General features: G+C 40.7%; 2 protein-coding genes across 6 annotated transcripts in view; both read right to left on the bottom strand.

The window, feature by feature from the left end:
• The window catches only part of NRF1 (nuclear respiratory factor 1), a 148,890-nt gene extending 121,836 nt beyond the window's left edge, over positions 1-27,054 (bottom strand). For all 5 annotated transcript variants that reach the window (XM_045388374.3, XM_045388375.3, XM_045388376.3 and 2 more), the window contains exon 1: positions 26,947-27,054. The gene's annotated coding sequence lies outside the window, so the exon portion shown is untranslated. The remainder of the gene's footprint in view (positions 1-26,946) is intronic.
• LOC141409986 (uncharacterized) lies at positions 1,183-27,695 on the bottom strand. Its single transcript, XM_074036528.1, has 5 exons — positions 27,604-27,695; positions 27,023-27,159; positions 26,348-26,941; positions 8,412-8,502; positions 1,183-5,011 (listed from the first exon to the last, which is right to left on the bottom strand). Exons 1-5 carry the CDS (start codon positions 27,693-27,695, stop codon positions 5,002-5,004), a joined length of 924 nt encoding a protein of 307 aa, XP_073892629.1. The 3' UTR covers positions 1,183-5,001.

Genomic DNA, 27,695 nt, shown 5'->3' with positions numbered 1-27,695 from the left:
CCAGAGGAAAAGGAAGCAACCAGAAAAAAATAACACATATCACAATCCCCAAAAAGTGAACTATTGGGAAAAAAAAAAAAAAAAAAAGTGTGCCAGTAGCAATGTACAAATAAAACTAGGGTCATACTTTGGAATAGATTCCATGTGCTGTGCAACAAGGAATATTAACCCCTGGTACAGAGAAATATCACAGAAGCCTTAAAGCAGAGGTGTCCAATCTTTTGGCTCCCCTGAGCCACATTGGAAGAATTGTCTTGGGCCACACATAAAAGGCACTAACACTAATGATAGCTGATAAGCTTAAAAAAAAACAAAAAAGAAAATCACAAAAAAATCTCATAATGTTTTAAGAAAGTTTATGAATTTGTGTTGGGCCACATTCAAAGTCATCCTGGGCCGCATGCAGCTTGTAGGCTGCGGGTTGGACAAGCCTGTCTTAAAGGATGAAATAGATTTGTGTGTACTGACACAAAAAAAAATCCATAAAACGATGGAAATTGAAAACAACAGGTTATAAAATCTGCTAGAATGAGTGTGGTCTCATTTTTTTAAGTGTAAATAAATATGGTTGTGGCCAAACAAAATAATCTCGAAAGATATACTAAAACTATTAAGGATACTTTTTATCTATGCAAAATAGAATTACGGATTATAAAAACTTTATTTCTGCTTTATAGATTTATTTCTCCCTTCAAAATAATAAGAATGTGATTACTTTTATAACCATTGTTACGCCCAGGTTTGAGAAAGAAAAGACAAACCGCGTAAGCTCTTCCTCCTTTTACCAAATGAAATACCAGAGGCCTCCAAACTCATGAAATCAAGGACACATACGGACTTTCCAAGTTGCCCAACATCCTCTGGGAGCCATTTTCTTCCTTGCTTGCTTTTTTGCAGGGGTTTTCAATGAATCTTTTTTTTTTTTTTTTTAAAGCAGAGCTTTTTCTTTAAGCAGAATCCTGTACAGAACCTCAAAATGTAAGATAACCGTAGAATTTCTTCTATTGAAGGGGATGGGAATGCAGACAGCTAACGCCATTGATTCTCCTCACCACTCAGAACTCTAGAGCACAAGTGGAAACACTGTGATTAATCCAAGTATTTCATTGTACAGTTGGGAAACTGAGGCCCAAGGATTACTCTCCTGGTTAAGCCCTGTCTTATTGACTGGTCTGTGAGTCATTTTACTTACTAGGCATTATAGACACAGTAACTGGGGCCTGCAAGGTTTTCAAATACATACTACAAATTTAAGAGAAACTGAAAACACACAAATTGGCTCCAATAACTGTCAAAAAGAAAAAGAAACATAATGGTTCTTGAAGTTCAATATGATTCAAGCACTCCACACACCCTGGTAGCTTTGCAATGAATACGTTTTTCTATTGTCTGAGGTTTGTGTTTAGCCATACGCATCCATCGAAATAACACACACTAGAATCAGCTATTGAGAAAAGACAAGTAGAAGAAAAACAGCAGCAGAGGGATAGCTTTCGAAACTGAAAAGAGACAGAAAAGATACATTGATCAAATTCCCCAAAGACCCCAATGGCTTAATGAGCATAATCTAATAAGATAAATGTTCACAGGCATAAGCATATCATTCTAAACTTTGTTCTAAAAAAAACCCATTGAAAGGCCAGGTGCAGTGGCTCATGCCTGTCATCCCAGCACTTTGGGAGGCCAAGGCAGGCAAATCACCTGAGGTCAGGAGTTTGAGATTAGCCTGGCCAACATGGTGAGACCGCCATCTCTACCAAAAATACAAAAATTAGTCGGGTGTGGTGGCACACACCTGTAATCCCAGCTATTTGAAAGGCTGAAACACAAGAATCACTTGAACCCGGGAGATGGAGGGTGCAGTGAGCCGAGATTACACCACTGTACTCCAGCCTGGGCAACAGAGTGAAACTCTGTTTCAAAAAAAAAGGAAAAAAAAACCCACTGAAGAAAAACAGGATGATGCAGACTTGTGTCATCATCACAGAGAAAGTATAAGGATTCAGAAACACTGGCTCACAATAGTCTGGAAAAAAAGTATCACATGACAAGCAACATATGCACAATGTGAACAATGACCACTCCTGTACTTAGCCCTGGGCACTCCACTTTTAAAGGTATGAGAAAAACCCCGTTGTATTTCACTGGAACTATGAAAATGCTTAATTAATGGTTAGAAAAATAAGACGTGTTTAAATGCAAAGAAGGACTTCAGGAATCTCTCTCATAAAATATTAAAAGACCATTATGAGGAAGAGCAATTAGACTTAGTCTGTGACCCTAATTAAAAAAAAAAAAAGAGGTAAGAAATTATGGTAAAATTCTGGTCAACAGATCATTTTTCTAACAGGGGTGTATAGACAAGAGTGTCTAGAAGCAGTGAGTTCTCCCATCACTAGATGTCCTCTTGCAAAACCTAGACAACCACTTGGGGGCACTGGAGACGTGGGCCTTGTATGCATCCTGACTCAAACTAGCAGGCAGAAAGAAAGGTAACAAAAAAATATTCCACCCCAGGAGAGTCTGAACCCTGGGGTCCAAAAGTGTTTGTTAGAGGCCGGGCGCGGTGGCTCAAGTCTGTAATCCCAGCACTTTGGGAGGCCGAGACGGGCGGATCACGAGGTCAGGAGATCGAGACCATCCTGGCTAACACAGTGAAACCCCGTCTCTACTAAAAATACAAAAACTTAGCCGGGCGAGGTGGTAGGCGCCTGTAGTCCCAGCTACTCGGGAGGCTGAGGCAGGAGAATGGCGTGAACCCGGGAGGCGGAGCTTGCAGTGAGCTGAGATCCGGCCACTGCACTCCAGCCTGGGTGACAGAGCGAGACTCCGTCTCAAAAAAAAAAAAAAAAAAAAAAAAAAAACAAAAAAAAAAAAAACAAAAGTGTTTGTTAGGAAGACTGTCTCAGGTCATTTGGATACAGACCCCAGATAAGACTGGATACAGTCCTTGCCCTTCTCCTGGAAGAACAGAATCTATTGATATTCTGCTGCAGTTGGGGGTATGTACAAATGTACATACAAACAGAAATACACAAATAGTATGAAGCTAGCCTTAAGCAAAGGCTCGGTCCTCTTTAAAGAACTGTTAACACTCCCAAAGGTGATGTGCTTAAAAAACAAATAAACAAGCAAACAAAAACTGTAACAGTAGAAGCTGAAGAGCTCTCCCAGAGAAAGGTAGGAAAAAAACCAAAACTGTTCTGCTATCATAGTCTTAAAACATTTTATACAGCTGCCCTATAATTAACAAATTACAAAGGAAAGCAGGTTTTATTAACGTATTGTTTCCCTTTTCCCATCTCTGAAGATTATATTCTATACAGTCAAATTAATGCTCCAACAATACCTTACTTAATGCTACAATCTCAACCATCCCCAACAGCCCTAGAGACCCTGAGAAAGGACTTGGACTTGTTTTACTTTGCCTTTTAAATTTGTACACTATTCCAACAAATGTAGTCCTCTGATTTCTGAGGACAAAGCAGAAGTGGTAAAGCAAGATGAAGAGAGTAAAAACGTAAGCAAAAAGAAAGATAGATAAAGAAAAGAGAAAGCAAACAAGAACAAGCAAAGTACAATCAGCAGGTATTATTTATGTAGGGACAATCAGCGCCACAGACCTCAATTGCTTGTAATCCTATCACAGGGCAAGCATTCCATTAATATATCTGAGTAAGGTGTTTTTGAAAAACACATTAGCAACCTAAAAATATATACATCAGCCACTTTGGAAACCTGTTTGGCAATTTCTTATAAAACTAAACATACTCTTACCATAGGATCCAACAATTGCACTCCTTGATATTTACTCAAATATGCTGAAACTTAGGTCCACACAAAAACCAGCACACAAATAAATATTCACAGCAGCTTTATTCACAATCGCTAAAACTTGAACACAACCAAGATGTCACTCAGTATGTGAATGATAAGCTTGTGGTACATTCATACAGTGAAATATTATTCAGCATTAAAAAGAAATGGGTTATCAAGCCATGAAAAGTTATCAAGCCATTAAATACATATTGCTTAGTGACAGAAGCCAATCTGAAAAGGCTACATTTGTATGACTCCAACCATAAGACATTTTTGGAAAAGGCAAAACTATGGAGACAGTTAAAAAAAAGTTGTCAGAGGTTAGAGAAAGGAGGGAAGACGGGAGCACCAAGAGACTTTTGGAGCAGTGAAACCATTCTGTATGATTATATATTAGTCAAACTGCACAGACTGCACAAACACACAGAATGAGTTTGAATGTAAACTATGGACTTCTGTTAATATTGGTTCATCAACTATAACAGATCTACCACACAACAGCAAGATGTTAATAAAGGAAATGGGCAGGAGAGGATATGGTAACTCTGCATACTCTCCACTCCATTTTTCTATAAAGCTAAAAGTGCTCTTAAAAAAAAAAAAGTATATATATTTTTAAATACACAAGTAAAAAAAAAAAATTCCCTTAAAAAAATCACAGTCAAAGTGGGGTACAGGGATTCCAGGCATGGTCAGGAGCTCCTCCAATCTAAATCACCACAGCCTGCTGTTATATAATTCTGAATACTTTCACAGATTTATAGTTTATATATTATAAATTTGTTACATATAGTTTATATATATTTATTCTTAAAGTACAGTTGTAAGTATATACACACACACATCACTTATAGTTAATAAATATGGTTATCTAGTGCTGAATACATCTGAACGTAAAGCGTGAGCAGTGGTGGAAAAAGACTGAGAAGTCAGGAGAGTGGGTCAGCTGCATCCAATGAAGATTCCATGTTGCTGGCGGAGGTCTCCCCCTACTGCCACTGGTTGAGAGAAATGCCTCAGACTGCTGCTTCTTCACTTTAAACAATAGTTTGGTGGAGCTCTTGTTTGCCAACAGTAGCCTATGGTGGCACTTGTCTTAAATTGTGTATCATGCTTTTCCTGCTCCCTCCCTGCAGTGGCATAGCATATTAATAAAGATCTAACTAAAAAGTGCACAAGAATTCAAAGGCACCTAGAACAAAAGGAGTCACAAAACAGTTCAGTAATCAGTGCTTTCCACAGTGACATTGAGTTGCCAAGAAAAGATAAAATTACAAGCACACCACAGTATTCTGGCTTAATGAGCACAGAAATACTTGTAGGCTTCTTTTTATTTTTCTTTTTTCCCATAAAAAATGGTTAAAACCAAAACAGTACTTAACATTTAAAGAGATAAGCATCACCTATCTGGAAAAGCTGTTTACTAGAAAAATCTCATATAAATTTAAAAGCATGTTCAGTAACACAGTCTCTTTCCAGATGCCACTTCTACAGTGTCTGCATACTAAGAAACAGACTATCAATATCTGGTATAGGTAGTAAATTTACCAAGTATGTCTGATATATAATGCTCATTCATTTTCTTTCCCCGTTTTCAACTAAGAATCAATTAAAATGGGATTACAGGCTTTATGTAGCTTTTTTGCAATCTTATGTAATCCTTAAAACTGGGTTCCTTTTATATTAAAGGGTACCAAAAAATACATACATAAGTGGGAAGAGAAGAAGCAAAGGAAAAAAACAAAATATTGACTGTAGTATCTCTGGATAGGTGGGCTACAAATGTTTTATCATCTTCATACTTTCTTTTATTACTAAAATTCCCTATAAAAAACATTTATTACTTTCACACTCCATTATATCAAATATCTACAGCATCTAAAATAAGTAAACTATAACTACATGTACCAATAAAGTTTAACCTCTTATACAAAGCTTAAAAACATATAAAACAATATTATACTTTTTAGTTTTCCCTGCAACCCAAACATTGTTATTTTTTTTCCAGTGGATACATATACATACAGAAAACGTTTATAAAAATGCAGGGAGAGAATAAATATCAAATTGAGAATAATGGTCACAGCTGGGAAGGGAGGGGACTAGGATGGGGAAGGGGTGCCCAATTAGCTTCAACAGTAACTTTTTATTACTTTAGGTAGTAGGTATACAGAATTTATTATATTGTCCTATGTCTTTTATGCCTATAGTATTTCAAAAATTGTTTAAAGTGGCAACTACTGGAGTCATACCAAAAATAGTAGGACTTAACCCTAATCTCTTCAAACTACTTAAATGGTTTTACAGTACTGAGTAAATCAGAGATAAACATATCTATTATAATAAGAAAATTATTTTAAGAGACAGGGTCTTGCTCTGTCACCCAGGCTGGAGTGCAGTGGCATGATCACACCTCACTGTAGCCTCAAACTCCTGGGCTCAAGCAATTCTTCAGCCTCAACCTCACAAGTAGCTGGGACTGTGTGCACATCACCCATGCTCAGCTAGTTTTTAAAATTTTTTTAGCAATGCAGTCTTGCTATGTTATAGCCCAGGCTAGTCTCGAACTACTGGCCTCAAGCAGTCCTCTTGCCTTAGCCTCCAAGTAGCTGGGATTGCAGACGCAAGCCACTGAGGCTGGCATATAATGAGAAAAGTTTTTGAGAAATTTAAAGCAGTTCTGAAGGTCAGCAGTCATGTATATTTATAAGCAAACAGCAATCTGAAATCTGTATTCCAAAAAATATGTGTAGCAAACATTCCAATCTATGCCTTACACACAGAACTGAAATTTAAATCTGTCCAGTAAACTTAAATACACATATTATTTTGGATATGCCTTTTTTTTTTTTTTTTAACACACTTATAACCCTGAAAGAAGATTTTTTACTTTGGTCAGTTTTAAACAGTCTTTTAAGAATATTATAAAAATAGGGTTAATTTCTGACTGGTATTTCCCAGGTTGGTGATTTAATATGATTTCTAACCATTCCTGGTTATCAGATGGCTTCAGTTTATCATCTTAAGATATGCTATGGTAAAACCAGGCTGAGGAAGTCCAAGGAAACACTGAATAGGCTTCTCCCTGAAAAACAAGTTCCCGGTCAGCCTCCATGGCTCACACCTATAATCCTAACACTTTAGGAGGCCAAGGTGGGAGAATTGCTTGAGCTAGGAGTTTAAGACCAGCCTGGGCAACATAGTGAGACCTTCTCTCTAGAAAAAATTTAAAAAATTAGTCGGGCATGGTGGCGCATGCCAGTAGTCTCAGCTACTTGGGAGGCTGAGGCGAGAGGATGGCTTGAGCCCAGGCATTCAAGACCAGCCCGGGCAGCACAGGGAGACCCCATCTCTACAAAAAAATTAAAAAGACAGGCATGGGTGGTGCACGCTTGTGATCTCAGCTATTCGGGAGGCTCAGGTGGAAGGACTACTTGAACCAGGGAGGTCAAGGCTACCGTGAGCAGTGATCACATCAGGGCAACAAAACGAGACCCTGTCTCAAAAAAAAAAAAAAAAAATTTAAATCAAGTTCCTTAGGAAGATTCAGAAATATTCAAGGATGTTAAGATGTCCCTGGGTCTCTTGCTATAGTCTCACTCAACTTTATGAAAAGCAAGTAAGCAAACTGATACAAAAAACCTCATGAAAATGTCCCACATAAAGGCAGAAACTTTGGCTCAAGTATTTTAAGTATCAACTTCAAAGTTATAATATTTTCATAATATAAAAAATTTTGCTCAAAACACCACATGAGTGTTTCATTTATTGGTCCTCAGCATTCGATACTGATTTAAAACCAATTTAGGACAAAAAGGAGGTCAAAGCTCAAAATGTCTACAAAATAATTTTTTTAGGTTAACATAAAACTGGTTTAAATATTCCAAGTATTTGAACTGATCAATCTTTTTATTAATCTACTTTCTTTAAATGAATAAATAAAAATACTCTGTTTTAAAGCAATGCCCTCACCCAATTTTACATTTTAACTTCTGTGAGGACAAAATAATCTGACAATTTACCCAGTGTAGTCAGACTCTTTCTTATTCAGGAAACCGCCTCTTCAAATCCAAAGAATATCAGGATTTATAGAAAACAAAGGTTTCCTCGGACTACGTCTTACAACAACAAAACAAGAAAGAAGCCCAACATATTACTTAGAAAGCAGAAGAGGAACAACAAAATGTATTTCTTAACTCACTATGGAAAATCAAAATGATTTGTTTTAACATTCACCTTCTATAATCCCTTTTGAAAAGACATTACTAGATCAAGCACAAGCAGAGACCTATTGAAATTTAAATTGGATGTTTGCTTTTCAGATCAGATCCATCCTAGTTGAGGATTCTCTGAGAGACCATTACAAATTTAAAGACACAAAAAGTAGAGGACTCATTAATAGGAGCCAGGCAAGGCTCAGACTGTTAGCTCTTTCTGTAAGTACTATCACCTTATATTTTGTTCTTTTATTTCATCATTTGCATTTACCAAGTGTGTATCATCCACATTCCATTTGTTCACTCTATTCTCACAAACGTCTACGGAAAAGCTGCCTGGATGGACGGGAGACTGCCTACATTAATTTTACTCACCAAGTTTTGTCCTGTTTAAATGTCAGCATACCACATTCATTAAACAAATATCCTTTGTGCACCTTTTCTGTGTAAAGTTCTGGACCAGGAACTGAAAGGGGATATTAGGATGATTAGTTCGACCCTCAAATAGCTTAACAGCAGTTCTCAAAGTAAACCACGGGACCCTAGGGGTCCTTGAGACTCTTAAGTGATCAATGAGGTCAAAATTATTTTCATAATAACTAAGATGCTATTTGCCCTTTTTCAATGCCTTTATATTTACACTTACGATGTAAAAGCAATGGTGGGGTCAAACTACTGACACTTAGCACAATTTAAGGTAACAGCACAAAACTATTAGTACTAGTAACCATTATATCTTTCACCTTCATATGCTCACAGTAAAAAGGAGAAAACAGTCCATTTTATTTAAGAATGTGCTTGATGAGAGTAAATATTATTAATTTTATTAACTCTTCTCCCCAGAGTTACGTCTTTTTACCATTTTGCGCTAACAAATGGAAAGTATGCATAAAGCACTTCTGTCGCATTCAGAAGTGTAATGGCTGTCCCAAAAAGCATGTGTGCGGGCCGGGTGCAGTGGCTCACACCTGTTATCCCTGCACTTTGGGAGACCAAGGCGGGCGGATCACCTGAGGTCAGGAGTTTGAGACCAGCCTGGCCAACATGGCGAAACTCCGTCTCACTAAAAGTACAAAATTCAGGTAGGCATGGTGGTGGCGGGCACCTGTAATCCCAGCTACTCAGGAGGCTGAGGCTGAGAATCGCTTGAACCCGGGAGGCAGAGACTGCAGTGAGCTGAGATGGCGCCACTGTACTCCGGTCTGGGTAACAAGAGCAAGATTCCATCTCAGGAAAAAAAAAAAAAAAAAAAGCATGTGTGCCATGTTTTATGTTGCAAGCTGAATTAGCTGCTTTTTTTTTTTCACAAGGAATACCATTTTTACTTTAAAGAGTGGCTGACAAACTATATTATTCTTCAGACCTCGGTATTTGACAGACATTTTCTCACAAATTAAAAGTGGGTCTGTCACTTCAAGGGAAACAACTGACAATATTTATTGCCAATGATGAAATTTGATATTTGAAGTGATAATTAGAATTTTGGAAAACTTGTGTCTGCTACAGTGAGCCTGATAGTTTTCCATTACTTAAAAGCCTTTTCTAATGAGATTGATGGTGGTGTTAAAGAATGTGATTTTTGTATCAATATTTGAAAGATCTCCATAAACTTGATGAATTAATATTTTCCAAATTACCAATAGATATTATGAAATCACGCATCAGTTAAAAGATCCATTCACAGGCCGGGTGCGGTGGCTCACGCCTGTAATTCCAGCACTTTGGGAGGCCGAGATGGGCGGATCACTGGGTCAGGAGATCGAGACCATCCTGGCTAACACGGTGAAACCCCGTCTCTACTAAAAAATACAAAAAAAAACTAGCCGGGCGTGGTGGCAGGCACCTGTAGTCCCAGCTACTGGGGAGGCTGAGGCAGGAGAATGGCGTGAACCCGGGAGGCGGAGCTTGCAGTGAGCCAAGATCGCGCCACTGCACTCCAGCCTGGGCGACAGAGCGAGACTCCGTCTCAAAAAAAAAAAAAAAAAAAAAAAAAAAGATCCATTCATAGAGCATGATAAACAAATAGGTTTTAATATAAGAGTACAGTTATTTCAGATTTCATATTGCAACTCATCTTTAAGAAACTACCACTGCTGAGTTTTAATACATCAAAGAATATCCACAATTATCTGAAAAGGCTCTTAAAATACTCTTCCAACCACATATTTGGTATGAGACCAGATCTTTTTATACTTTAACCAAAGGAACATACTACAGCAGACTGAGTGCAAAAGCAGATGAGACTTCAGCTGTCTTCTCTTAAGCCAGACATTAAAGAGATTTGCAAAAACTGTAAAATATCATGTTTCTCACTAAACTGTTCTTTGTTTTGAAAGTTATTTTTCATAAAATAGTAACATAATTAAAATATTAACTTTTTAACATGTACAGGGTTATTTTTAAATTAAGAAACATTTTAAAATTTTCTCAGTTTTAATTTCTAATACAGTATCAAAAGTTGTAACACACATAAATAAAAGCTATTGTATTTGGAGTCCTCAACAATTTTTATGAGAATAAAAGGGTCATGAGAGCAAAGATTAAGAACCACTGAGACGGGCGGATCACGAGGTCAGGAGATTAAGACCATCCTGGCTAACAAGGTGAAACCCTGTCTCTACTAAAAACTAAAAAAACAAAAAAATTAGCCGGGTGTGGTGGCAAGCACTTGTAGTCCCAGCTACTTGGGAGGCTGAGGTAGGAGACTGGCATGAACCCGGGAGGCAGAGCTTGCAGTAAGCCAAGATCGCACCACTGCACTCCTGCCTGGGTAACAGAGCAAGACTCTGTCTCAAAAAAAAAAAAAAGAACCACTGGCTTAGAGTATAGTAAGAGAGAAAAAAACACAAATAATAATCCAAGGCAGAATGCGATGATTGCCAGAGTCCTTCCATTCTAGCTCTTCCTAAACTAGACCTATGCTACTTACCAGGCTCTTGAAATAATTTATTTAGCTCTGCTGTCAATATAATCAAAATGAGTCATTCAACAACCATGAGAAGGGTACAAGCAATACCAAGATAATGTGTTAAACTAATTTCAACTGATGGGTTTTTCTTTACTTGCTTTCTCAATAAGTGACCTGAATTAAAATTAGTGTTATTTCCCTGGTAGAAACTGAGTCAGCCTATAAGGACAATTCTTTCACAAAAGACTATGACAAGCACCTGTAGTCCCAGCTACTGGGGAAAACTAAGGTGGGAGGACTGCTTGAGCAGAGGAGGCTGAGGCTGCAGTGAGCTGAGACTGTGCTACTGCACTCCAGCCTGGGCAACAGATCCTGTCTCAAAAAAATTAATTAATTAATTAATTAAAGCACTTTCTGGAGAACCATATGCATATATGCTATCACTTGTGTTTTAAAAAGGGAAGGACACAAACACACAATTTCTGCTTAGCCCACCTGGAAGAATACGCAAGAAACTGGTAGTAGAGATGGTTTCCAGAAAGGGAAACTGGGAAACCCATTTTTCACTGTATTCCTTTTAACTATGTGCATGTAATTACTTATTAGAAACCACACTAACCTAGTCAGTTTTGAGTATTTTTAAAATACCATTTCACCTACTTCTCTAGTCTTTTATATCAACTGCAAATTCCAAAAATACTAGTAGATATGAAAATCATTAGATGTACATTGGTCACTTTAGCAATGGATACACATGTCACACTTGACAGAAGCATCAAAAGCAAGCTGTCCATCAACCTGAAGGTGATTAGCCATTGATTACCTGAAGGAGTACCTGATTTCCTGATTACAGGAGATTCAAGATGCATCCATCTGCCCAACATAATTGGTGTAGTTGCTACTTCTTTCCCTTTTTGTATTCATCACAGCATTTAAAAAATCTGATAGCACCATGGCCGGGCGCGGTGGTTCAAGCCCGTAATCCCAGCACTTTGGGAGGCCGAGACGGGCGGATCACGAGGTCAGGAGATCGAGACCATCCTGGCTCACGTGGTGAAACCCCGTCTCTACTAAAAAATACAAAAAACTAGCCGGGCGGGGTGGCGGGCGCCTGTAATCCCAGCTACTCGGGAGGCTGAGGCAGGAGAATGGTGTAAACCCGGGAGGCGGAGCTTGCAGTGAGCTGAGATCTGGCCACTGCACTCCAGCCTGGGTGACAGAGGGAGACTCCGTCTCAAAAAAAAAAAAAAAAAAAGAAATCTGATAGCACCAAAGTAGGTAAGTTTAAATGCTCCTTTAAGTTACCCAGAGACATTAAATTCAGCATTCATTCAGCTCCTACTACTATACACTAGGCAGTATGACTTAATCTAACACTTGTAACACACAATGTAATATGTTAGAGGATGCCCTTGCATCTAAACACTTTAACTATCCAACATAAGTTCAATCACCAATGACAAAGATTTGGAGGTTTTAACCAACTCTAAGTTTAATGAGCCAGTCGTATGATGGGGCTACAGATAAGCCTAATTCAAACTTAGACTACCTCACAGTTGGCTAAATGGTGTCCAGAACGCAAAAAAATCGGAGCCACCGTAGTCTGTATTTATCAGACCAGCCCTACAACTCGTGCTGGTTCTAGGCCACACGGGATACTCACAGACTCTGACAGTAGTGCAACAGGGTCACAGTAGTTTGGTATGTCGAAGGCAACATTGAATGAGTTAGCTACCATGTGCCAAGTATTTACTATGAATTTTCCTTATATCTTCACAAATCAGTAATAAAGGCATTATTGTCCCTGTCTTAAAATTAAGGCAATTCAGCCAGGGATGGTGGCTCATGCCTGTAATCCCAGCACTGTGGGAGGCCAAGGTGGGAGGATCACTTGAGGCCAGGTGTCTGAGACCAGCCTGGCCAACACAGGAAAACCCTAAAACAAAACAAAATTAAAATTTTGTCTCTAAAACAAAAAATTAAAACATGGGGCCAGGCGCAGTGGCTCATGCCTGTAATCCCAGCACTTTGGGAGGCCGAGGCAGGCAGATCACGAGCTCAGGAGATCAAGACCATCCTGGCTAACATGGTGAAACCCCGTCTCTACTAAAAATACGAAAAAATTAGCTGGGCATGGTGGCAGGCGCCTGTAGTCCCAGCTACTCGGGAGGCTGAGGCAGGAGAATGGCATGAACCCAGGAGGTGGAGGTTGCAGTGAGCCGAGATTGCACCGCCTGGACAACAGAGCGAGACTCCATCTCAAAAAAAAAAAAAAAAAAAAAAAAAAATTAAAACATTAGCTGGCCATAGTGGCGCATGCCTGTAGTCCCAGCTACTCAGGAGGCTAAGACAGAAAGATTGCCCAAGTCTAGGAGTTTAAGGCAACAGTGAGCCATGACTGAGCCACTGCACTCCAGTTGGGGAAAGAGAGCAAGGCTCTGTTTCTAAATAACTAATAAATTTGAAAATAAATAAAATTAAGAAGATACAGACTCAGAAAGGTTAAGTAACATGCTCAAGGTAGCAAACTTAGTAAGTGGCATTAACAGAATTTAAGACCAGAGCTCCTATAGCGGGTTGAATGGTGGCTCCCAAAAAGATATGTTCACATGCTTACCACTGGCACCTGTGAATACTCATTTGAAGAAAGGTCCTCAGAGATGTAATTAAGGATCTTGAGATCATCCTGAATTATCTAGGTGGGTCCTAAATCCAGTGACAAGTGTCCTTTTAAGAGTGAAGCAGACAGAGGTTACACGGAGAGGAGACAATGAGACCACGGAGGCAGAAACTAGAGTGACGTAGCCACAAGTCAAAGAATGCCACCAAAGGCTGGAAGAGACAAAGAACAGATTCTCCCCCAGAGCCTCCTGAGGGAGCACTACCCTGTGAACACTTTGATTCCAGACTCCTGGCATCCAGAACTGTGAGAGAATACATTTCTGTTTCTTGAAACCACTAAATTTGTGGTTTTATGGCAGCCCCAGGAAACGAATGCAGTCCACAAACTCACTCTCTCCAGCATTCCCTACTACCTTCCCAAGGTTGAAGGATCTAGGGATATGTAAACTAAAATAGGGATGACTTGGACAATAAGGAAAATGAAAACTAGACTTGCTTTTGCAAGCCCTAGAGAACAGAGTAAAATCAGTAGGTAAAAATTTTAGGGATACCACTCAGGAGGCTGAGGCAGGAGGATCCTTCAGCACAGGAGTCTGAGAGCAGCCTGGGCAACTCAGAGACCCTGTCTCCAAAGAAAAAAAAAAAGGTTCAGGGAGAAATTTCAGTTGGAAAAACTTTCCAACCATCTAAATATCTTAAAGACTAACCAGACTTTTGGTAGGTGGTTACGTTTCCTATCACTTGGATGTGTTCAAGGAGATACTGAAGACTTTTAACTTCGGAGAGTAGAGCTGTCTTAGATGATTTAGAATCTCTTCCCACCCTGAGTTCCTAAAATTATAAAATGTTAGATAGTACCACAAAAGCCTAAGTAAAATATCACAAATGAGTTTTGCAGGTTTCTACAATCATTCAAATAAATACTGCTTATTATGTATCAGGCACTGTGCTTGGTAATGAACACAAATACAGTATCTACTCTCATGAAGCTTACAATCTGGTGGGACAGACACATATCAAGCAATATGCAAACAAATGTAAAATTATATATATGACCACCTATAATGAAGGAAAAATGCAAAAAAGAGGGAGACCAGGTAAAACTTCCCTAAGGAAATGATGTTTGAGCAGAGACCTGATGGATTTAGTCATCCTTTGGTACCTGGGGGTGAATCAAAATCCATAGATGCTCATGTTCCCCTCAGTTGGGCCTCCACATCCACAGGTTCTGTATTCTCGGATAGAAAATACCATACCATGTGGCTACAAGATGGATTTCTTCAGAATGAAAGCAATCACTGTGGTGGATTCTCAAGTGAGAATTAGCTCTTGCTTTCATACCTTTCAGATATAAAAGTTTAAGAGACAAAAAGTTTGTACTTTTTATTCTCAGATTCTCTACCTCCCGCTATGTCTGGAAGATAGTGATTTAAGACTCTTGTCAAGCATACATTCTAAAAGCCCTTCTTTTGGAAAAGATCCTAATCTTTCAAAGTAGAAAGAAAGAGAATAAACAAGTTGGACTTTGTCATCGTCACCTCTACAGGCTTTACTATTCTTAGAAAATGCAGTCACTAAGAAACTATTTACCCTAGATTTGCTTTCCATTTTGTATAAAAAATAAAAACAAAAACAAATCAGCTACCAGAGGGATTAAAAACAGAATTAAATGAATAGGCAGGAAAATTGGGGTATACTACCAGCTCTAAATAGGATTTCACCGTATAAAATCTTTAAGAAAGATACCTTTGAGAAAGTTCCAGTTATTCTTTACACAGAATTAGAATCATATATATCACGTATTTCACTGAGTATGAGAGTTGGATTACACAGCATTTTGAATATTTATATTTTATGTACACAAAAGCTTTTGAATTCCCTAGAGATAATGCAAAAAAACAAAAAACAAAAAAAAAACCAGGTATTTTTACCACTACTGTATTATAGTATTGCTGCTACTAATACTTCATGTGCTGACAACTGGAGTAACTCAGAAGGTCCCAGGGTGAAATAAAAGACCAATGCTATCCTGAGACCAGGTTCTTCACTTCAGAAACTATCCTGCAAATAGAAATCTTCGCTCAGGAAGTATCATGGCAGAGTGGAGAAAAAGCAAGTTAATATGTGAACGAAATCGAGGTTAACACAGGATTTAGCTTTCATTCTGCACTAAGTAAGCTTTCATGGGCAAGCCCTTTACACCCTTACTCCAAGTTACCCTTACCTCAGCAAAACCATAAAGAGTATGAAAGTAAGCATTTCCTCAACAAATATGTATTAGGAGAGAAAATTTAAAAGTATCTTTTACGTTTCATTAAAAGAAATGGATCTGTAACTGTCCCATTAAGAATGTTTCAAGGTAAAAGTAAATCGATAGTGTGAATATGTATTGTGCATATCCATGTGTGCTTAGAAAAATATCTAAAACAGCTGGTCGCAGTGGCTCAAGCTGGTAATCCCAGCACTTTGGGAGGCCAAGGTGGCGGATCACCTGAGGTCAGGAGTTCAAAACTAGCCTGGCTAACATGGTGAAACCCTGCCTCAACTAAAAATGCAAAAATCAGCTGGGCATGGTGGCAGGCACCTGTAATCCCAGCTACTCAGGAGGCTGAGGTGGGAGAATCACTTGAACCTGGGAGCTGGAGGTTGCAGTGACCCAAGATTGTGCCAGTGCACTCCAGCTTGGGCAACAAAGTGAGACTCTGTCTCAAAAAAAAAAAAAAAAAAGAAAAACATCTAAACCATGCATATTAAAATATCTTTGTATTATAGAATTATTTTTAATTTTCTTCCATTTTTCCACAATGAACACACGACATACCTTTTTCCATTAAGAGAAAAATAGATTTATTGTTCAGCATGTAACACAGACTTAGAATCAATTTTGGAAGAAATTTTAATTTAGAAGAAAATTTAAATATTATTTCTGTCCTCCTTTTTCAAATGGGGAAAAAGGCCCAGTAAAGATAAGTAACTTGCCTATCCAAAATCTGACAGTGAAGTCATTAGGGCCGTAATTGTACTATCTGTATTTATGTTTATTTTTTTCTGCTCATAAAAGCTAACGCATGTTCATTAAGGATAACTTGAAAAACAATGGAAGGTACAAGAAAGAAAATGAAAATCACCTATAAGCTTATAGACCAAAGATAACCACTAATGGGGGGTGCTTTTCTTCTAAATTTTTCACTACAATATATTTTGGCCAGGCGTGGTGGCTCATGCCTGTAATCCCAGCACTTTGGGAGGCCAACGTGGGCAGATCATGAGGTCATGAGTTCAAGACCGGCCTGACCAACATGGTGAAACCCCGTCTCTACTAAAAATACAAATACTAGCCCAGCGTGGCGGCGGGTGCCTGTAATCTCAGCTACTCAGGAGGCTGAGGCAGGAGAATCGCTTGAACCCAAGAGGCGGAGGTTACAGTGACCCAAGATCGTGCCAGTGCATTCCAACCTGGGTGACAGGGCAAGACACCATCTCAAAAAACAAAACAAAACAAAACAAAACAAAAAAATATATATATATACACAGAGAGAGAGAGAGAGAGAGAGACAGAGAGAGAAACTTAAAATAATAGAGCCGAAAATTAAAGAAGACAACAATTTTAACACTTACTCACATTACCACATAATTCTGGTAACAGATCAGAATTAGTGCTTCTTTAGACTTAGCACCTACAGCTAGTTCTGGGGTAAGAGACTACTAGTTCTATGATGGTGTTCCATGATGTGTTCTTACTTAGCAAATCTTGGCTAGTTCTTTGATTTGTGAGCTATTTTTACAGGGAAGATCTGTTACCAAAAATTTTATTTCATAATTGTTTAATGAAAGAACGAACCAAAAAAAGTTCCCAAAGGAAAAGACAAAATACTCCATTCTATCTGGGCCCTCTTTGGAGATTTACTGAACGTAAAGATCATCCACAAACACAAGCTAATTACAAATCGCGTAACACAAGTTTAAGATTACCCAACATATTTATTCATATCATTCTTGTATTTACCAAGACTACTGGTAAAATAAATAAAAGTTGTAGACCCTCTCCCCAGAAAAACCACAAATTAATCCCAAGTGGTAGTAAGTTACTTTGAGGGTGGCAAGCAAAAGTTTAGATATCACTGCCCCAGAAACTAGGGCCTAGCTGACAAAACTGCCTCCTAATCTAATTTCAAAGACCCAAAGATTAGCAGCAGGAAGCAAAAATTACCAATTATCTAAAAATTCAGAAAGAAATATTTTGGAAATCAAGATCTAGTGAACACACAATGTGCTTAAATTTCTTAATTTTATTCACGACTTTAGAAATGTGAATGCCAGCAATTTCTTAGCATTAAATCATCTTGGATCTCAAAGTATTCCATAATCGCCCTATTTCAGAAAGACGCTACGAAAACCATCAACAGTATTTTCATTTCATGGTCAGAAAAAGTAAGGAGAAAATAAATGCCTTGCCCCATATCACTAGATTGAAATATTTGTGCATTTAAAATTTTTTCCAAAGCATAAGCAACACCTAACTTAAAAATGAATTTTTTCTGACAGATGAGCCAGCTTGGTAAAAAATTTTTTTCCAACAAGCACAATCTATCAATCTGTTTTCTTTCAAAACACTTTCCCTTTAAAACAATAGTAATTTGGGCCTGGCGTGGTGGCTCACACCTGTAATACCAGCACTTTGGGAGGCCGAGGCGGGCGGATCACAACATCAGGAGTTCAAGACCAGCCTGTCCAATATGGTGAAAACCCATCTCTACTAAAAATAAAAAACTAGCTGGGCATGGTGGCAGGCGCCTGTAATCCCAGCTACTTGGGAGGCTGAGGCAGAAGAATCGCTTGAACCTGGGATACGGAGGTTGCAGTGAGCCAAGATCATGCCACTACACTCCAGTCTGGGCGACAGAGCAAGACTCTATCTCAGAAAAATAAATAAATAAATAAATAATTTGATTCCCCTACCCCACAAAGCCTACTGTATCTACAGTGCATGAATAAACATAAACTAAGTGTGAGTCCTAGAGTATAAAAAAAACAAGGAATCCAGAGACTTGACAAAATGCTGAAATTGGTTAAGCTTTGCTTTGGCACTCCTCCTACCTTCCTTCTGGTGCTCCTACTCCCATTTCTAAGAAGTTCCTCATGTCTTTCCAAAGTTCTTCACCTGAGACACCTACTCAAGAGTTCTTTCCCTTGATCGATCTCACTTGTTGAGATAACTGATTTCAGCCAGCTAACACCCAACACTTGATTTAATCATTTAGTAAAGGTCCTTGACTTTGCTGTGTGTCAAGAGCCCCCTTGAAAATCTCATAAATGTTGTGGACCCTCTCCCCAGAAAAATCACACATGCACTCACACATAACTTTTCATACAATTTTAAGGGATTCAGGGTTACACAGCCAAAATATATGAACCCCAGAACCATAAAACACCAGGTTAAAAACCCCCTTATTTAATATATTAATATCATAAAACCTCAAAACTCTGCAAGAGTTATTTGTATTTTAAGACACTGTCAACTCAAATGAAATTTCCTATTCTCAGAATCTAAGACAATGTAAAAAAGACAAAAAACCCCCAAACAATATGGAGATTTTTAGCCAGCCTTGTCATTGGGGGTCATCTCCCAAAGCATTTAAGCTGCAACTCCCATGAGAGACGTGGAGGAGCAGGACCTACTTCTAAGCATGGGTCTTCTACTAAGTTAGGTTCTGTAGGCCCTACCTCTGAATTTAGTAATGCTCTAGAAATCCATTATGTCTAAACTATCATGGTTCCTAGCAAAACAATACATACATATGTATGCCAAGTCCAGTTTTTATCCCAATGAACTCTTTTTTTTTTTTTTTTTAATAGATATGAGGTCTTGCTATGTTGCTCAGGCTGGTCTTGAAGTGCTGGGTTCAAGAGATCCTCTGGCATTGCCCTCCAAACCAATGAACTCCATGGTATTTCACGTGGCTAACTTCCCTGTCAGGATTCACTTAATCCCCCTCTTTAGCTTCTTCAACCCTATAATATTACCAGTTTAGCCATTCTTTCTCAACTTACTTCATAGGTTTCTATTCTTCTACTTGACCCTCAGATGGAGATGCTCTCCAAGGTTACCCTTAGTTTTTTTTCTTCACTCCTGATATGGTTAAGCATTCCTAATCCAAAAATTTGAAATCTGAAACGCTCCAAAATCTGAAACTTTCTGAGTGCTGACATGATGTCACAAGTGGAAAATTCTACACCTGATCTCAGGTGACATGCTGCAGTCAGAATGGAATCAAAACTTTGCTTCCTGAACAAAATTATTTAAAATATTGTATAGAACTGCATTCAGGTTGTAAAATGTACATGAAACACAAATGAATTTCAAGTTTAGATCTGGGCCCTATCTCCAGGGTATGTCACTATGTGTATATCAACATTACAAAGTCAAAAAAAACTCCAAAACATTTCTGGTCCTAAGCATTTTGGATAAAAGATACTCAATCTGTACTACTTTCTCTTTCTTTTTTATAGACAGGGCCTTACTCTGACAACAGGATGGAGTGCAGTGGCCCTTATCATAGCTTGCTACAGCCTCAAACTCCTGGGCTCAAGTCATCCTCCAGCCTCAGCCTCCTGAGTAGCTGGGACCACAGGTGGCTACCACTATACCGGACAAATTTTTTAATTTTTGTAGAGACATGGTCTCGCTATGTTGCCCAGTCTGGTTTTGAACTCCTGGCATCAAGTGATCCTCTGCATTGGCCTCCTAAAGTGTTAGGATTAGAGGTGTGAGGCACTATGCCTGGCTTTCTGCAGTTTCTATATGGCATTATACTGATGAATGCAAATCCCCTTATTGATCCCAATGCCCCCTTGAGCTCCAGTCCAAAATCCATGTACTTACTTGACATTTCTTGACTCCCAGATATCTAAATACATCTGGAATCATACTCTATTACCTTCCTCCTCAAATTCTGTTCTTCCTATACATTCCCTATCTTAAAGGCATCATCATCACCCACTAACCAAACTATAATCTTTAACTCCCCTTAAGTCAATTGTCACCCAAATCTGACAACTGTGAAGTAAAAATTATCCCCAGAATCTATGTCCTTTTACACTACAATTTAATACTCTCACAAGTCTCTAATCCAATCTTCACATGTCATCTTTTTAAAAACCAGAGTGGATGTCCTACTCAAACCTCTTATGGTCCCTAAATGCCTATAGAATAAAGTTCACACTCATGAGCATGGAATTACAAACTCTTCCCAATACGGCCACAACCTTATCAGTTTCACTTTCCACTATTCTCCAAGTAAAGCAAAATCCACTTGCTAGTTCTCAAATCAGACTACTGATGCCCTTCCTCTCAGCCTCTCTTCTCCATCAGTAATGCAGCTACTCGCCCTACCAAGTCCTACTCAAACTTCCCCTACATGAAAAGTCTTCCCTAACCTCACTTTTCTCTGTGTATCATTCTCCTCTTCCTAGAAGGAATTTCTCCCTCCTCCTATAATCCCACACCACTCTTTGTTTACTCTATTTTGGTTCTCTAGAAGTTATAACATAGCTGGTTGAGCCCATACCTTTCTGCCCTACACGACAAGGCCCAAGATTTGTTACTCTAGCACCTAGCACATGCCCAGCATGTGGTGTGTCTTTAATCATTGTCAGGTGAATGAGTGGCAAAACTCCAAAGTGAGAATACACTTAAGGAGGTTATTTCTCAATGGGGAGAATGCTTCACTCTCCTTTGAACATAAAGCAAGAATCAGGTCCCCTAGTCCCCAACTCCCAATTTCTAGTCCACTGCTCAAATAGATTTAAGCAATGTTTCATGGGGACATTTCCTCATTTCCCCTTGTTCTTTGTAGGTTTAGCTGCCAGCCTAACCACATTAGCATTCAGTAGCAGCAACAAAACAGACTCTTACAGTTCTAAGACTTTACAATTACCAACAGTAAAATACATGCTCTTTTTTAAAAAACTGTCTTAATATATATACATACAAAGCTCGTTCTTCATGAAGATTCAGAAAATGGCTTGGCATGGTTTATCCCAACAGGCACCACTTAAAAGAGTTCTTAAGAAAATGTCCACTTAAGATATCAGCCAAACTTTTCACATTTGTAACCACAGAAATCAGCATGCATGAATTAATCGAAATACTATGCTTACAAACAATGCAATTACTATAGGCTAAATCACCAAACTGATAATCCATTACAAAAGCAGCTCTTACAACTGTTTTTGAGAATATTTCCCCTAAAAAATTCCAGTGATCATCCCAACCTATAAAACTAGATTCTTTTACTAGTATCATCTTCTCTTTCCCCCTCTTCTCCCCACCAACACTCCCTCCAACACACATACACCCCTCCTTACAAGAAACGGCTTCCTCAAGAAATTATCTGATGGTTCAGTAGCAGTTGGAGCTTTACACAAACTATGTTGTGATTGGGCAAGGCAGACTACCAGATCTGGGATTCAGTAGACCATTCCTTACGGTCAGAATATCTTCTAAGTGACTGCTCTTAGAGACACAACACAGATTTGCCTCAAGAGATTACAAACGTGGTAGGCCTACCTTAACAGCAACTCGTTTTGCTTGTTAAGAAACAGGGTCTCACTGTCGCCCAGGCAGGAACACAATGCCATGATTATGCTCACTGCAACCTCAAACTCCTAAGTTCAAGTGATCCTCCTGCCTCAGCCTCCTCAGTAGCTCAAACTACAGGCATACACCACCATACCCAGCTAGTTTTTCAGTTTTTAAAAAAATATTCTGTAAAGACAGGATCTTGCTACATTGCCCAGGCTAGTCTAGAATTCCTAGCCTCAAGCAATCCTCCTGCCTTGGCCTCCCAAAGTGCTGGGATTATAGGCATGAACCACCATGCCCAGCCATTGTTTTCTAATATACTAGAACATCTCTGTAAAGTTGTATTTCTGGCCCTTCTTCAGGTCATAGAAAGTTTACTTGGTATCATATAAATGTTCACATTTTAAAACATTTTAGGCCTAAAGACCACAACATGATGAAGCCTTTTTGATGTTTTGCTAACTATACTGCATGAAGTCAGGCTGAAAATACATTAGCCTAATTCTGAAGTGCACTTTTGAAAAAAAATTAAAAAAATATATATATACATATATATATATATTCTAAGGTATAAGCAATCCACTTATTTTTCTTGAGCAGTCAAAAATTCATTTCCCAAGTTTTGTCCATATTACATTAAAATAACTTCAAACAAAGCATTCTTGTTGCTCGAGGATTAAAAGTTTCTAATAGCTCAATATGGTTTTAATCTTCTGGAAACACCTGAAATCGATTTGTGTCACCTTTTACTATTTATCTTCCAGTCTATTTACCTTAGTAGAATACTGATGGATAAAAGTACTAACTGAAAACCCAAGAAAGTGGATAATCCACCCTCTAGTTAATAAGGAAATATAAGATACATAAGGCACAAAAATTAACATGTATCTTGAGACTCAAAAAACATTGGCCTTGGTCTAAATAAAATGTTTCTAAAATAACAAGTGGGTTCCTTTTTCATTGCTGTTTTACTAAGCATTCATGGAAAATTATATTTGGGTAAGCTCAGACTGAAAACACTGGCTTTAGCTATCAAGGAAAACATGAAAGAACATAAAGAAAATGTCTTTTAGTATAGAACATTATCTGAAATGTTTTTTACAAAATCAAAGATTGGTATTTTAAGATTGATTTTCCAAATACTCTATATATACATATTAATAAACATCACACATAGTCACAAACATCTAAATTCAGATATCCCACTTCCTGGATGATTACGGGCCCAAAAAGGGCGCATCTAAACTCTCGAGGTTAAAGTAGACATTTGTGAAATTCAACAGCCCACGGAGTTTCCCCTAACCCTCCAATTTTTCACAGTGGCACTGTGTGGATGAATAAGCCTGCTTCAGCATGAAGCAATGGGTTTGTCTAAAGACATCTGACAGAAGCTGAATGTATACATTAACTTCCTGTTGAGGTAGGACTGCAGACTGTTTCTAAAGACTGACAGTTAATAGTCCCTCCAGAAACCAAAAAATCAGCATGCTTTTTCAAATACTTGTGGAAAAATTTTAATTTTAGTAATTACTGTTCTTCGTTATTATTCCTCAACTTTACTGAATGCCTTACTCCATACAAGAAAAGGCATAAAAATTTAATCCCAGACCACAGGAGCTTAAATTTCCCTTAAAACAAGTCACTCATTTGTGGTTATTTCACATAAAATACTTCTAAAGACAACCCAGAGTTTTGGTTGAACCTACAGCGTGGAGGCAATGCAAATTCAGGTATTTAAATCATGGGAAGTTGGCCTTCAGTTCCCTAACAAAATTAGACAAATGACTAATTATGGTTTAATAAAACAAAAAACCTACAATTTGGGGTTCTAATGACATACACAGGAATTCAGAAGGAAACCTGAAATCCCTTCTCCTTTAAACCCTTCTATATCTGGACAAGGGCCCTCATTATCTCCTACTTCTATAGTTCCTTCTCTTAACACAGGAGCTAAATTTCCTTGAAACAGGTTATGAAGCCACTGCCAGCATGGTGGTGCTTGCCATAGTCTCAGCTACTGTGGAGGCTGAGGTGGGGGCATTCCTTGAGCCCAGGAGTTTAAGGCCAGCTTAGGCAACATAGCAAGATCCCAATCTCTAACTTTAAAAAAAAAAAAAAAATTATATATATGTACACACACACCCACACACACACACACCCACATATTTTTTTTTATAAGAAAATTATTGGGCCAGGCGCAGTGGCTCACACCTGTAATCCAAGCACTTTGGGAGGCCGAGGCCAGCAGATCACCTTAGGTCAGAAGTTCCAGATCAGCCTGGCCAACATGGCAAAACCCCGTCTCTACCAAAAATTAGCCGGGCATGGTGGTGGGCACCTGTAATCCCAGCTACTTGGGAGGCTGAGGCAGGAGAATCGCTTGAACCCAGGAGGCAGAAGTTGCAGTAAGCCAAGATCGTGCCATTGCACTCCAGCCTGGGCGACAGAGTGAGACTCCGTCTAAGAAAAGAAAAAGAAAAAGAAAAGAGAACTATTTCCACAAAAACTCCCGACTTGGGGATAAGAAATTTTCCTTGCTACATGAGACTATGACCACTGACTACTAAGCAAGTAATTTTCCCTCCTATATATGACCACTGACTACTAAGCAAAAAGTCATTTCCCTTCTATATGTTGAGTTTGAGACTGTGAGGAAATTGAAGGACTTCAAATAAGGATGGGCCAAAAGTAAAGAGTTTTCTCTGGTTTTTTTTTTTTTTTTTTTTTTGGTGAAGTCTCACTCTTGTCCCCCAGGCTGGAGTGCAATGGCATGATCTTGGCTCACTATAACTTCTGCCTCCTGGGTTCAAGCGCTTCTCCTGCCTCGGCAGCCCCCGTCCCCAACCCTCCCAGTAGCTGGGATTATAGGCGCCTGCCACCACACCCGGCTAATTTTTGTATTTTTAATGGAGACGGGGTTTCACCATGTTGGCCAGGCTGGTCTCGAACCTCTGACCTCAGGTGATCCACCGGCCTCAGCCTCCCAAAGTGCTGGGATTACAGGCGTGAGCTACCGCACCGGGCCGTAGAGTTTTCTTAATCTAATTGTTTTTTTGCTCATGGGCCCTGTTGAAAGCCACTAAGTCCTATAAAAAGACAAAAAAAGCCCCTTGACACAAAAAAATTCTGCACACAATTTAGGATCTGAGCTAAGAGTAAATATTCTACATTGCATGTGATAATTATGTCTGCTTTCGGACTCATAAGGAAATTACACTCGGATGCACGGAAAGAACTAGTCATATTTTCACTGTCTTACGGGGTAAACTGTCAAGAACTGTCAAACACAATTTTAGGGAGTCGGGATACTCATGAATCACACACACACACACACAAACAGCATCTCCAAGACTCTAACACCCCCCTTTCCCAATTACTTACTGGTCAAGCCCAAAGGAAAAAGAATTTTTTAAAAGGCTGGGCTGAGATGGCATGGGAAAAAGGATCACACTGTGAGCACAGATGATGTCCCGGGACAAAAGCTCTGCCCAACGACTGCCTAAGCTGACAGGCTCACTCACACTACCTTTCTCCTTATGCGTCTCTCAATACACGGTCTCTGAACACAAGAAAATGTGAATTTTGCTTTGACCACAGAAAGAATTCAGCACGATTGACACCAGCTCTAAAATAAGCAATTAATATATTCTAATCTAATGCTTGAGAAGAATGGAGAGCAGGCAACAGCTCCTCCAACTGGTTGGAGCACATATCACTGGAAGCCCCCCAAATATTAAGATTTTTAAACAACTTCAAGTTCTGGTGGGCACAACCAAATACACTGCAGAAACTTTGGGATCAGCAGCCACGACACAACAGGTGAGAGAGGCAGCAGACATCATTGCACGGTGGAGTGCACAACATGCAATGGCAAAGCCGAAAAGGTCTGGGGATATGGGAAAATACCATGCAGACGGCCATCTCAGAGACCCTGTCTTTCCAGTGGCAAAAGGTTCAGTTCCTTCGGAGGGGCGTGCCACTCCCCCTCTCCCTCACCCAGGGGACCACCACCCCAGGAACAGGAAGAACCGTGGCCCCTCCGCGGGCACATCTCAACTGGGGAAGAAAACACAATGTCGCTCCTTATTTCTGCGTACAAAAGGACTCTGCGCCCTCCTCCTCGAACTGCCGCCCCGGCCACCTCCTAACTTGCAAGAAGGTGGGCAACGCGCCATATTCCAGCGTCCCCCAGTCTACCTGGGTAACAAGCCCACACCACCCGGCAGGAGGGAAGCTTCGGAGGTCGCCCAAACAGCCAGCCTCCTCTCCCGCAGGAGACAGCGGCTCCCGCGCCCCAGCCCGGCCCCGCCGCGCCGCCCGCCCGCGGACGAGAGCCGGGAAGGGCCGAGGGGGCGAGCAGAGAGCCGCGGCTCCGGTCCCGCGCAGCCCGCCCACCTCCCGCTCCCGGGCCCGGCGCACTCTCCCGCGCCTCCCGCTCCCGAGCCGCGGGAAGGCCGGGCCCCGGGTTCCACGGCGGGGAGGAGGCCGCGGCCCCGAGAGCCCCAGGCGGCGAGGGAGGCCGGAACCCTGGGGCTCTCGGGAGGGCAGCGCCTCCCTCCCGAGCCCGCCAGGACGCCTGGGGCCTAGTGCGGCCTGCGCATCCTCGGGGTGGCGGTTTGGCTGGGCCGGGCCGGGGCCCCCCGCCCGAGGCGGGCCGAATCCGGCGGGGGCCCAGGCCCGGAGCCGGGGGCGGCAGGGTGCCGGCTGCGGGGCGGGCCGGCCGGCCGGCGGGCGGGCGGCGTGTTGCGGCTGCGCCGGGGCTGAAATAGCTGGAGATTGCGCGGTAGGGCACTCACCTCAGAGCGGCTGCGCTACCGTGGGCCTGCGCCGTGGAGACTGCGACCGCGCCGGCTCCTCGCAGCCTCCTGCCACCAGCGGCAATGGCGAGCGCTGCCGCTTCTGCCGCCGCCGCCGCCGCCGAGGAGGGGGAGGGGAGGGAGAGGGCACGCACGCGACGCACGGCCCGGCTTCCCCGCCCGGCCGCCGCCATGATGAGGAGGTCGGCGCTGCTGCTCCGCAGGCAGGCCGCGAAGAGGGCTCGCGACTAGGGCTCCGGCCTCCCCCGCCGGCGCGTTGCGTGCACGGAGCGCTTCAGAGGTTTGGTGGAGGCCAGAACCTCAAAAGCAACTGGATTAGCACAACGCGGACACCCAGGAGAAGCGGTGCAAGCGGGCCCAAAATGGTTGCTGATTAGACGAGTGGCATCTCTCGCCCCCCTGCCGTGGGAATTGGGACCTCCAGACTGTGCCTGGGGGATCGGCAAGTGGTTCCTCTCGGGTTTTTCCGGCGCTGCCTTCCCCGTGGCATCCTCACTCTCTTTGGAATGACCTCTGCTTTCCTATCTCTAACTCTTCCCAGATATTTGAAAGGAAAAGTTTTTGTACAAAGCAACATATGAATGTATTCAGCCATTCGATCGTTCGGCCAACATTTCTAAGGGGCCCGTGCTGTACCAGATATTGTTCTGTGTGCGCTGAAGATGCACCTGTATGAAGACAAAGTCCTGGGTCCCACGGAGCTTATTCGAAGCAGTAGGGACCCCCAT

The sequence above is a fragment of the Macaca fascicularis genome, chromosome 3 (assembly GCF_037993035.2).
Source record: "Macaca fascicularis isolate 582-1 chromosome 3, T2T-MFA8v1.1".
In the NCBI taxonomy this organism is placed as follows: domain Eukaryota; kingdom Metazoa; phylum Chordata; class Mammalia; order Primates; family Cercopithecidae; genus Macaca; species Macaca fascicularis.
Note: the sequence above shows the minus strand (reverse complement) of the source record. Positions and strands in the feature narration are given on the sequence as shown.